The sequence below is a fragment of the Alosa pseudoharengus genome, unplaced genomic scaffold (assembly GCF_046254945.1).
Source record: "Alosa pseudoharengus isolate Yale_2024_CS ecotype anadromous, Long Island Sound unplaced genomic scaffold, YU_APseudo_1.1 YU_APseudo_1.1_scf_6, whole genome shotgun sequence".
Classification (NCBI taxonomy): Eukaryota; Metazoa; Chordata; class Actinopteri; order Clupeiformes; family Clupeidae; genus Alosa; species Alosa pseudoharengus.
The window spans coordinates 12,013,796-12,026,456 of NW_027468848.1; the positions used below are offsets into that span (position 1 = coordinate 12,013,796).

The window sequence follows — 12,661 nt, forward strand, 5'->3', positions numbered from 1 at the left end:
TCATACACACACACACACACACACACACACACACACTCACACACACACATGCACAGCTAGATGCTGACAAAATGCAGGATGCACACACAGAGGTGAGAGGAGATAGAGGGAGAGAGAGTGTGCTGCTAGTGAGCCATCAGCCCAGGACAGCGCATTACTCAAACTCTCCTCCAAGTCCAAATGCTCCTTCTCTGTACTCACTGACCCCTTCTTTCTCTCCTCCCTCTCTCCTCCCTCTCTCCACCCCCTCTCTCGCTCTCTTCCCCTCCCTCTGTCTCTCCCTCTCCCTCCCTCCCTCCCCTCTGGCTGGTCTCCTGATGATGATAAGAGTCTGTAAAGACCCCTCCCTGCGTCAGTCTCCTCCCAACTGCAGCTATAAAAGGGACCTGCACTGCAGCTCTGAAGGCACAGACCCCCTCAACATCTGTCTGTGTTCATCTCTCCCTGCTCTTTTCTCCCTTTCTGGTGTCAGTCATCTCTCTGGTCTCCCGCACGGCTGATCTCCCGACGCTGTCATGGCTTGTTTGGGCTTCGACCCCTTCTTCCCCTCCTCCCACCGCCGCAGGGTGGTGGTGCACAGCAGCGGTGGCAGCGGTGGCTACGGGGGTCTGTCTCGCTCCCGCTCCGTCTTCACCTCCTACTCCACCCCCCACTACGCGCTGACCGCGTCGTCGGGCCGCGAGCTGGACCTGGGCCAGGCGGCGCAGGTGAGCTCGGAGCTGAAGGCCGTGCGCACGTCCGAGAAGGCGCAGCTGCAGGAGCTGAACGACCGCTTCGCCGGCTTCATCGAGCGCGTGCACCACCTGGAGCTGCAGAACCGCGCGCTGGAGGCCCAGCTGCAGGCGCTCCGACAGCGCCATGGTGAGCCCACCTGCCTGCGCTCCATCTACGAGCAGGAGGTGCGTGCGCTGCGCGCGGCCGTGGAGCAGGCGCGGGAGGAGCGTCAGGCCGCGCAGGAGCGCCGGCGGCAGCTGGAGGAGGCCCTGAGGGCGCTGCAGGGCCGCTACGAGGACGAGGTTCTGACGCGCCAGGAGTCCGAGGGCCGGCTGGTGGAGGCGCGTAAGGGGGCGGAGGAGGCGGCGCTGGGCCGAGCCGATGAGGAGAAGCGTCTGGACATGCTGCTGGACGAGATGGCCTTCCTCAAGCGGCTGCACGAGGGCGAGATCGCCGAGCTGCAGGCCCAGCTCCGCTACAGCTCCCAGGTTTCCGTGGAGACGGAGGTGGCCAAGCCGGACCTGTCGGTCGCGCTGCGTGACATCAGGGGCCAGTACGAACGCCTGGCGCAGCAGAACATGCAGTCCGCCGAGGAGTGGTTCCGCTCAAAGGTCAGCACTATGGCCGAGACCACGGCCCGCCACTCCGATGACATCCGTCTGGCCCGCGATGAGGCGGGAGAGTTCCGACGCCTGCTGAAAGCCCGCGACCTGGAGATTCAGGCGTGCCAGAGCCACAACCACGCGCTGGAGCAGCAGCTGCAGGAGGCCGAGGACAGACAGAGCGCCGAGGTCACCAACATGCAGGTAAGAACAGACAAGGACATGCCAGCATGCAGATATGAACCGCCAGAGACATGCTAATGTGCAGCCAGGAAGTGGTAAATACTGTACATGCTAACATGTGATGTGCAGATAGGGACCACTGCAGATATGCTAACTTGCACCGCCGGAGCCTCATGATAACTATGATAGACATGCCAGCATACAGGTGGGGAAAGAGGTGCAGACTGCAGAGATTTGGGAATGACTACTGTGCAGTACTTGAGTTGAGGGTGGACGAGGAGAGATGGCATCCCCCTTTGAAATAAAGATGGTCAAAATCATCCCCCTTCTAAAACGGCCATCCCCCCTTCCCATCCCCTGTTATTTTATCAATGAATGTGGAAATATTACCACTATTTCAACATTTAGTTTTTGCGAATATTGAATTATCCAAAACCCCTAACTTGACGGTAGTCTACGGTAGGCTTGACTGCCATTCTAACAAAACCATAATGCTATTGTTTTGATGAATTTGCAATAGATATACACTACCAGTCAAACGTTTGCAGACACTTAGACATTTCTATTCCACTCCATAGACAGAATACCAGCTGAGATCATTTGCATTGTTTATTTTAATCAGGGCAGCCGTTTTCAGTTTACATTATGTGCTTATATAATTGCAAATCTGATGATCTTTAATGCAATATCTACATTGCTCATTATCAGCAACCATTCATCCAGTGTTGCAAAGGCACATTCTGTTTACTAATCTGATATCATTTTAAAAGGAAAAACATTGGAGAATTGGAGAATATTTGTGCTTAAACAATAGTCAAAAGGGTACACCGCTGGTCTCCCACCATATGCTCTGTCATCAGCACAAATGATCTGTCCCTAAACGTTAAATCCAACCCCCCCCCCCCCCCCCCCGATTTTTTTTACAACTCGAGTACTGCTACTGTGTGTGTGTGTGTGTGTGTGTGTGCATGTGTGTGTGTGTGTGTGTGTGTGTGTGTGTGTGTGTGTGTGAGTGTGTGTGTGTGTGTGTGTGTGTGTGTGTGTATGTGTGTGTGCTCCTGTGTGTGCGCGTGTGTGTGTGATATTGGGGGACTTCAGAGGTCAGCTCAGTGCAGGACGAGTTCTGCATCTTGTTTACTTTATTGTTACTTTATCTGTCTGTTTTGTCATATTTCCATCTGTCCATCTTTCTCTCCTTCTCCATCTCTGTCCATCCTTGTCCCCTCTGTGTCTCCACCAGGACATGATTGCCCAGCTGGAAGATGAGCTGAGGAGCATGAAGAATGAGATGGCACGCTACCTGAGGGAATATCAGGACCTGCTCAACGTCAAGATGGGTCTGGACATCGAGATCGCCGCCTACAGGTCAGTCATGCGCCACAGTCCATCAGGAAAGAAACTCTTTGTGTTTCGTAGAGTTTCAGATAACAACCAGTGAAAAACTCACAAGCTCTGTGAACTTGTTTGTGAGAATGTTCTAAATCTGCTGTTTCTAAACGTTCTCTCTCTCTCCCTCTCTCTTTCTCCCCTACACACACTCTTTCTCTCTCTCTCTCTTTCTCCCTCTCTCTCTCCCTCTCTCTCTCTCTCTCTGTCCCACAGGAAGCTGTTGGAGGGGGAGGAGACACGCTTCAATGTGGGTGGAGTCGGGGGCATGTCCAGCGTCTTCTCACACACCATCTCATCCACACCCTCCTTTGGCCGGCCCGTCTTCTCCGTGCAGGCCAGCCTGAGCTCTGGCGCCCCCTACCTGCTGGGAACGCGCCTCCTCAGCTCCTCTCTCTTCAGCGACGACCTGATAACCTCCAGCCGGGCTCAACAGGCCGAGGCCAGCCCAGCGAAGGAGGAGGAGGAGGAGGAGGAGGAAGAGGAGAAGGAGGAAGATGAAGAAGAGGAGGAGAAGGAGGAGGAAGAGGAGGGAGGAGATGAGGGAGAAGGCGATGAAGACGTAAAAGAGGAAGAGGAGGAAGAGGGAGAGGGTGAGGAAGAGGCACAGGAAGTGAAGGAGGAAGAAGGAGAGGGTGAGTGACAAAATCTCATGTGCATCACACGAGTGATCCTCTCATACCTCAGACATCATCTACGAGTGTTATATTCACCGATCTCATATAGTCATCTACGAGTGTTATATTCACATATCTCATTTACTCATCTATGACCTCATACATTAAACATGTAATTAGACCTCATTCATTAAACATGTAAATTCCCTCACAGCACCAAAAAGTCTCATCATGTTCTGTGTTTATATTTATGAGTGAACAAACAAACAAATATCATCATGAGACCCCATCCACGTTAAGTCTGAGAGTTCCATGAGATTATATGACATGGAATGACTGGGTTTAAAGCACTTTGTGTTTCTTTCCCCAACAGAGGACGCAGGTGGTGAGGAAGAGGAGGCAGGAGAAGAGGAGGAAGATGCTGAAGGAGGAGAAAAGGGAGAGAAGGAGGGAGGAGAGGAGGAAGAGGGAGGAGATGAAGAACAGGAGGAGGAGAAAGGAGAGGACAAGAAGAGTCCAGAGGAAGAGAGGAAGAGTGAAGCAGAAACTAAACCAAAGAAAAAGTAGATCAGATGCATCCAGACCCACGGTGCCAAGTGACTTTAATTAATGGCATCTGAATACATCTCTCCTAAACACTCGTGCACACACACACACGTGCACACACACACGTGCACACAAACACACACACACACACACACACACACACACACACACACACACTGCTGTCATCATTATGAATGTCCAACTCCAAATGCAAACCAACATTGTGGCTGTAAGCAAGAACCCTACCAGGAGCTGGTGCTGAGTGTATGCATGGGCCCCCAGTGTGTGTGTGTGTGATGGTTTCATTTGTCTACGCAGCAGGTGTGTGACCTTAGCTGTGAGTAAGAGTGTGACTGCTTGTTTTGTGTGTAAAGAGGCTGAGCAATCCCCCAAGCAAGGCAGTTAGCTTACGAGTTTGGAGCCAAAACCTGCCTGTAACCTTAACACAAGTGTGCTTAAAACATGATCCAAATGCCTTAGAATCCTTCAGAGAGGGACCATGATGATCAGTGGCGTAACTATAGTAGGTGCAGCAAGTGCAGTCGCACCAGGGCCCGTGACCTCCCGGGGCCCGTCGCTACCCCCGCCCTGCCTTTTTTTTTTTAGAACTTTAGAATGTTAGAGCACGGAGAGTGAAGCGTCACTTTGACGATCTATCGGAAAATGAGTGCTTAACCGATGCAGAGAGATACTTCAAAGTGCAGGTATTTAATAAACTCTGGACATCATAATCAGTCGGCTCTCCCAAAGATTTGCAAGTATGCGAGAAACTTGTCATGTGTTTGAGTCTTTACGTCCTATGACCCTTCAACTCGCAGGTGATGATGAACTGCTTGAAAAGGCAAGACGTTTGTGAGACCATTATAGCAGGGACATTGCACCGACATTCCCAACACAACTCCTCTCATTCAGGTCTTGCTTTAAAGCAGAGATTTCACAGAAGTCATCTATTTTTCAACTTGCCAAAATGCTGGTGGTAGATTATGACAGTGACAAGTTCTGAGTGTGCCACGACACTTATTCTAAAGATTAAGACAGTGTAACATCCACATTCGGGGAAGTGTGTACTGCCTGTGACTGCGCAACAGCTAAGCAATCTTTTTCCAAACTCAAACTTATTAAGACCTATACCTAAGGAGCAGCATGGGGCAGGAGAGGCTCCGTGGGTTAGCTATCCTGTCCATTGAAAATACAAGAGCCAGAGCATTAAATATTGAGAACATCGTTGACGATTTTGCACAACGAAAGGCTCGTAAGATGGCCTTCTTCTAATGGCCTAATTCACGCATATTGGGGATTGTATGCATATGAATGATTTTATTTGGTTTCTGGACGGTTAAATAAGTTAGGCTACATTAAGTTTTGTTTCTGCGCAGTGCGAGTTTATAAGCAAGCAATCTACGCTTGCAGTTTCCGCAGAGGGATGAAGAGGCGCATTGAGTGTTCCCATAATTCCATGCGAGTTGATGTTAATTCAGTAATATTAGATTACCCTGGCCTGCAGGCTGTTAATAAAATTATTTTTATTATTTTTTAATGTTTTCACATTTAATGGATATATAGTCGTGTGTTTTTTTACAATTTGAAATTGTAATCTGTAACTACTAAACTACTTCGCATAAACTACCCTTTGCATAAACAATTGAAGTCACCCTTAATGTGTATTGCATGTATCAGAGCTAATACATCCTGGGCCAAAGTTAGTCGGTATGGGGCCCGCGTAGCGCTCTCGCACCTGGGCCCACCATTGGCTTGTTACGCCACTGATGGTGATGATGTACAAATAAAGTCTTAAACTGCTTCACTTCACTTTGCTCCAAGTGCCATTTTGAATGAATGAAGTGAGTCAGTTCACTAGTTTGTCCATTGAATTGCTTTATACTGAGTACTGAGAATAAGCATATTTGGCTTGATTGCAGGCCGTGGTCATGGTATGACAATAATGGAGTTCACGTGCAAGTGATGTCTGCTGATATCCCCTATAGATAAGGGGTAATATGAGCTTTGAGCTAATAGGGAAATGGAGAAAGGGGAGACGGTGGGAGGCTTTGCAACTCCAGAGCTTGATGTAGTGAGCAGGTAAGGAGGGTTTAATGATCTCCTGCAAATGGAAGTTGGCTGAGTGATGGCTGTCAATCAAACCTAAGGGCTCCTCCTGAACTTTGTATATAAAACATAATTTGGTGTTATGGCATGTGACTCTCAAGGCTAAACACTGACATTACTTCAAAGATAAACTGCTGTCTCAAAATATGAAGTAAGCTAAACTTAAAAAGACAAATTGTAAAGATCAAAGACCATATTTGGAAAAGAATAGCTGTTTGAATAGCTTATTTGGCTTGGCTAATGTACATTACGAAGCCCATATAACAATATAAAGTTGGTTAGTTAGCAAGCTAATGAAGCTAACATTGAATGTTAGCTACCAGGCAAGTTTGTTGTCAACATCAGGAAATTGAGGGCGAATTAGGTTGATAGAATTGTGTTCAGCTGAACCTCATCTGATTTTAAAATGAATGTGTAATGTGTAACTGCTAGTGATTTCTCCCATTGACTCCCACTGTGTGCTGTTAGCATACCTTCCCCCTCATGGGGGCAGTAAACCTTTATGTTAAATAGATCCCCAGATAGCAAAATCAGATTGGCAGATAGCGGACCACTTGTGGTCCGCCATTGGACCACCATCTCTTTAAATATAACTTGTCATGAATATTAAGAAAGGTTAATAAAATGATATATGGAGTATAACTGAACAAATGAAAAAGATTTTAGACCAATAGTGGCAAAATGTTGGCCAATTCTGCAACCTGCCAGCGGAACACCAGAGAACCGATGAGCAAAATGCCAGCGGATGAGCCATGTCCAGCTATGACCCCAATGGGCCGGCAGTGGTCCGCCAGGCTCTTGCTGTCTTGACTGTGATTGGATCTCAGGTTTTTGGTGATTCGTCAATGGGATCCTTTCCAGACTGACCTGCTGAGGAAATTCAAATTTGCTAACAGGTTCGTCTGGATTCACCCAGGCTACAAGAGCAATGTAAAAGGGATTAACTTTGAGAACCATATAGTCTTCATTTCAATTTCTCTTGGAAGTCACAGGCTGTTTTAGCTTTAATGTTTCTGTTTCAATTTAGCTGTCAGAATTTCTAAACCTTTTCCTGGGGTAGATTCTTGTTGTTTCTAAATGTGCAATATAAATAAAATTGACTTTTTGAGTTGTTTACTTTCTGCAAACAAACATGATTAACTGAACAAAACATAACCAAACCTGTGGCTGGGTCAGTCTGGGAGGGGTTTAAAAACAACTAGAAATGCAATTCCAAGGAATTACCAGTGCATGAAAATGCTAAAGTTGTGATGTAAAATATCATGTATAGTTAAAACAGATAATACAGAGATGGTTACTACGGTGATGCTAGGATAGACATGGTGGTTGCATAGCTTAATAAAAGTTGATAGGTTAAAAGTAGACTGTTTAAAAGCTGAATGTAGATAGTTTAAAAGTTGTTGATAGACAGTAGATAGTTTAAAAGTTGTTGATAGACAGCTAGTTTAATAGATAGTTTAATGATAGTTTAAAAGTAGACCGTTTAAAAGTTGAAGGTAAATAGTTTAAAAGTTGTTGACAGACTGGAAGTTGAATGAATGTTGATATTCAAATAGTTTAATGGCTGTGTATAGGTAGATATTTGACGATAACTGAAAGTTGGAATGGCTCTAATGTTTGCTAGCAGTTATGCTAAGATTTTTAACTATGCTAACCATGCTACTTAGCTAATGTTTTATAGCAGTGCTAGCAATGCTAACCATGCTACTTAGCTAACGTTTTCTAGCAGTTTAATGAATGTTGATATTCAAATAGTTTAATGGCTGTGTATAGGTAGATATTTGACGATAACTGAAAGTTGGAACGGCTCTAATGTTTGCTAGCAGTTATGCTAAGATTTTTAATTCTGTTAACCATGTTACTTAGCTAATGTTTTATAGCAGTGCTAGCAATGCTAGCATGCTAACCATGCTACTTAGCTAACTTAACTAACATTTTCTAGCAGTTTTGCTAAACATGCTAACTATGTTAACAATGTTAGCATGCTAACTATGTTAACCATGTTACTTAGCTAACTTAGCTAATCATTTTTAGTAGTTATGCTAACTATGCTAACTAACATGCTAACTATGTTAACCATGTTACTTAGCTAACTTAGCTAATCATTTTTAGCAGTTATGCTAACTATGCTAACTAACATGCTAACTATACTAACCATGTTACTTAGCTAACCTAGCTAATCATTTTTAGCAGTTTTGCTAAAAATGCTAACTAGCATGCTAACATGTTAGCATGCTAACTATGCTAACCATGTTACTTAGCTAATCATTTTTAGCAGTTTTACTAAAAATGCTAACTAGCATGCTAACATGTTAGCATGCTAACTATATTAACCATGTTACTTAGCTAACTTAACTAATCATTTTTAGCAGTTTTGCTAAAAATGCTAACTAGCATGTTAACATGCTAGCATGCTAACTATGCTAACCATGCTAACTAGCTACAGTGGGTAGGAGTCATAGTTGATGACAAGTAACAGTTACAATGGCTAATCAGTTAAAAAGTTCAGTAGTTTAAAGGGTTAAATTGTTTAACAGTGAAATATTGTAGTGAGGACTTTTATTTTGAAACAGTTTTTGGCAGAGGAAGCAGTTGAACAGGATGTGTAGTCTTAATAGGGCCAGTTTGTATGCTTAAAGCCTGAGACTGGCAGTTGAGATCCAGGTGGCCTGAACACCTGCCATAGGATTCTAATTGCTTAATGGCCGTATTATGATGTCATAATCAGCAATGTTAAGTCTATGGGGAATTTTAAAAAGTTTTTCTTTAATAGTTTAAAAAGTATAAAAGTTTCAAAGTTGAAAAGACATAGCAACCCGATCTGTTTGAAGACCTACGTTACAAAGTTTGAATGAAGTTTCTAAGTTAAACTGTTCAAGAGAAATTGCGTCTAGAAAAAGTGGTAAGCGGAATAATAATAACTAGAAATGCAATTCCAAGGAATTACCAGTGCATGAAAATGCTAAAGTTGTGATGTAAAATATCATGTATAGTTAAAACAGATAATAAAGAGATGGTTACTACGGTGATGCTAGGATAGACATGGTGGTTGCATAGCTTAATAAAAGTTGATAGTTTAAAAGTAGACTGTTTAAAAGTTGAATGTAGATAGTTTAAAAGTTGTTGATAGACAGTAGATAGTTTAAACGTTGTTGATAGACAGCTAGTTTAATAGATAGTTTAATGATAGTTTAAAAGTAGACCGTTTAAAAGTTGAAGGTAAATAGTTTAAAAGTTGTTGACAGACTGGAAGTTGAATGAATGTTGATATTCAAATAGTTTAATGGCTGTGCATAGGTAGATATTTGACGATAACTGAAAGTTGGAATGGCTCTAATGTTCGCTAGCAGTTATGCTAAGATTTTTAACTATGCTAACCATGTTACTTATCTAATGTTTTATAGCAGTGCTAGCAATGCTAACCTGCTAACCATGCTACTTAGCTAACGTTTTCTAGCAGTTTAATGAATGTTGATATTCAAATAGTTTAATGGCTGTGCATAGGTAGATATTTGACGATAACTGAAAGTTTGAACGGCTCTAATGTTTGCTAGCAGTTATGCTAAGATTTTTAATTCTGTTAACCATGCTACTTAGCTAATGTTTTATAGCAGTGCTAGCATGCTAACCATGTTACTTAGCTAACTTAACTAACATTTTCTAGCAGTTTTACTAAACATGCTAACTATGCTAACAATGTTAGCATGCTAACTATGTTAACCATGTTACTTAGCTAACTTAGCTAATAATTTTAGCAGTTATGCTAACTATGCTAACTAGCATGTTAACTATGCTAACCATGTTACTTAGTTAACCTAGCTAATCATTTTTAGCAGTTTTGTTAAAAATGCTAACTAGCATGCTAACATGTTAGCATGCTAACTATGCTAACCATGTTACTTAGCTAACTTAGCTAATCATTTTTAGCAGTTTTGCTAAAAATGCTAACTAGCATGCTAACATGTTAGCATGCTAACTATGCTAACCATGTTACTTAGCTAACTTAGCTAATCATTTTTAGCAGTTTTGCTAAAAATGCTAACTAACATGCTAACATGCTAGCATGCTAACTATGCTAACCATATGACTTAGCTAACTTAGCTAATCATTTTTAGTAATTTCGCTAAAAATGTTAACTAGCATGCTAACATGCTAGCATGCTAACTTGCTAGCATGCTAACTATGTTAACCATGTGACTTAGCTAATCATTTTTAGTAATTTTGCTAAAAATGCTAACTAGCATGCTAACATGCTAGCATGCTAACTTGATAGCATGCTAACTATGCTAACCATGCTAACTAGCTACAGTGGGTAGGAGTCATAGTTGATGACAAGTAACAGTTACAATGGCTAAACAGTTAAAAAGTTCAGTAGTTTAAAGGGTTAAATTGTTTAACAGTGAAATATTGTAGTGAGGACTTTTATTTTGAAACAGTTTTTGGCAGAGGAAGCAGTTTAACAGGATGTGTAGTCTTAATAGGGCCAGTTTGTATGCTTAAAGCCTGAGACTGGCAGTTGAGATCCAGGTGGCCTGAACACCTGCCATAGGATTCTAATTGCTTAATGGCCGTATTATGATGTCATAATCGGCAATGTTAAGTCTATGGAGATTTTTAAAAAGTTTTTCTTTAATAGTTTAAAAAGTATAAAAGTTTCAAAGTTGAAAAGAGATAGCAACCCGATCTGTTTGAAGACCTACGTTACAAAGTTTGAATGAAGTTTCTAAGTTAAACTGTTCAAGAGAAATTGCGTCTAGAAAAAGTGGTAAGCGGAATAATAATAATAAGAAGAAGAAGAAGCCTAGGAAGAACAGTACAGTGCATTTTCATGCACTGTAATAAGAAGAAGAAGTTGCCTAGGAAGAACAGTACAGTGCATTTTCATGCACTGTAAATAGTTTAAACATCAAATCTATACTTTATTAGTAGCCAGTGCAACTGAGCCAGGTCAGGTGTAATGCTCTGTCTTCTTAGCAGTGTTGGGTGTAACGCGTTACAAAAGTAATGTAATTACTGTAATATATTGCTGTTTGCGGTAACGTGGTAATGTAAGGCATTACAAAAAAAAATTGGGTAATATTTTACTCGGTACAAACTTCAGTAACGCGCGTTACAATGCATTTAACCCGAAATTAAGTGGTGTTTTGTTTTGATACATATTCGCAAACACCATGGGAGAACAACAGAGGAGAAAAAATCAGCGCAAAATAGTAGAACGTTATCTCCTGATACTGGTTGAATATGACTGCTGCAGCAGACTCGCAGGCGGACTCTATTTGCGGGATGGACATAAGCCTACGCTCATTATTTTCAGCTTGTCAGAGACATATGAAGAACATAATAGTTAGTGCACTTTGTGTGCGAAACCGAAAGATCTCTCTATGCCTCGCGAAATAGCACAAGTAAATTAATGAAACATCTAAAGTAGTGCCACGCTAATCTTTTTGATTCTTGATAAAACACAAACTATGCTGTTGTGCATGTTAGCTTTGTGCTGTGAACTTGAATTGAAGAGAATAACGGGATAGAAATGCAGAAAAAGATTGTGTAGCCTGGCAGTGCCACCGCTCCCACCACGCGCATCACGCACTTTGCGTTGGGCACCAAAGGACAGAGGGGGCACCCAAATGTAACCAATTAATAGTAGCTTTATTGCAAACTGCGTTTCACTCTTCATCAATAACGTTTACAATGTCAAAATGCACTAACACGATGTTACATGCAAGTTTGATACCTTTTGGGTTCTCTCAATCACCACGTAGTACTAGAATTGGTGGGTCTTCAATCATTCGTTTTCCAAGCATTTAGGCTACATGAAGCACATGATATGCTGAGTCGACTGAAACGCATTCCATTCAGATAGCTAGGTGGATACCAGGCTCATAATTCACTTGTATTCGCAAAACGAAATGTGAAGCAACATGTCATTGCATACTTCCATTTCCAAAGCAATGAAGGTTGCTTCAAACAACTTAACATTGTGCATATTATTGTTAATATTGTGCTATCAATGTAACTCAAACAAATAAGGCTTGTAAACAAGAGCTGGCAAAAGGGCATTATGACAACGTAAAGATCAATGCTCTTAAAGGACAGTGCACCATTTATAGGTAAAACATAATTTCTTCAGAAATTAATGTTTAAATACACACAGGTGTTTGAGTGTTTGAGTTATCATTTAAATGTCACTCACTCAAAGCCACTCACTTAGGGCACCGAAATGGCCAGCAGGCCACCATCTTGACATGTCTTTATTAAAGGAACCGTATGTAAAAAATTTATTTCAATTAATCATAAAATTGCCCTGATATGTCACTAGACATTAAGATATGTTCATTTCAAATACTTATATCACTGACAACAGTAGTCTGGCCAGGATATTGTCATTTAAAAAGTGAAGTTGCAGCCCTCAACTAATGTTGATGTTGTCATGTTGTGTTTTGGCCTAATGCGCCACCCTCCACCTATCTACTAATCACAAAGTCAGTAGTGTTTCGTCATCCGGTT

The 12,661-nt window shown here is 42.4% G+C and overlaps 1 protein-coding gene across 1 annotated transcript; it reads left to right on the top strand.

The window, feature by feature from the left end:
- The first annotated feature begins 515 nt into the window (after positions 1–515).
- On the top strand, positions 516–4,069 carry LOC143106793 (neurofilament light polypeptide-like). Its single transcript, XM_076271270.1, has 4 exons — positions 516–1,520; positions 2,740–2,864; positions 3,102–3,520; positions 3,876–4,069. The coding sequence occupies exons 1-4, from the start codon at positions 516–518 to the stop codon at positions 4,067–4,069; spliced, it is 1,743 nt and encodes a 580-aa protein (XP_076127385.1).
- The last annotated feature ends 8,592 nt before the right edge of the window (positions 4,070–12,661 follow it).

Coding starts and splice junctions, on each gene's coding strand:
- LOC143106793 (XM_076271270.1), top strand. CDS start 516: ATGGCTTGTTTGGGCTTCGACCCCTTCTTCCCCTCCTCCCACCGCCGC. Junction 1,521..2,739: donor CCGAGGTCACCAACATGCAG/GTAAGAACAGAC, acceptor TGTCTCCACCAG/GACATGATTGCCCAGCTGGA. Junction 3,521..3,875: donor GAAGGAGGAAGAAGGAGAGG/GTGAGTGACAAA, acceptor TTTCCCCAACAG/AGGACGCAGGTGGTGAGGAA.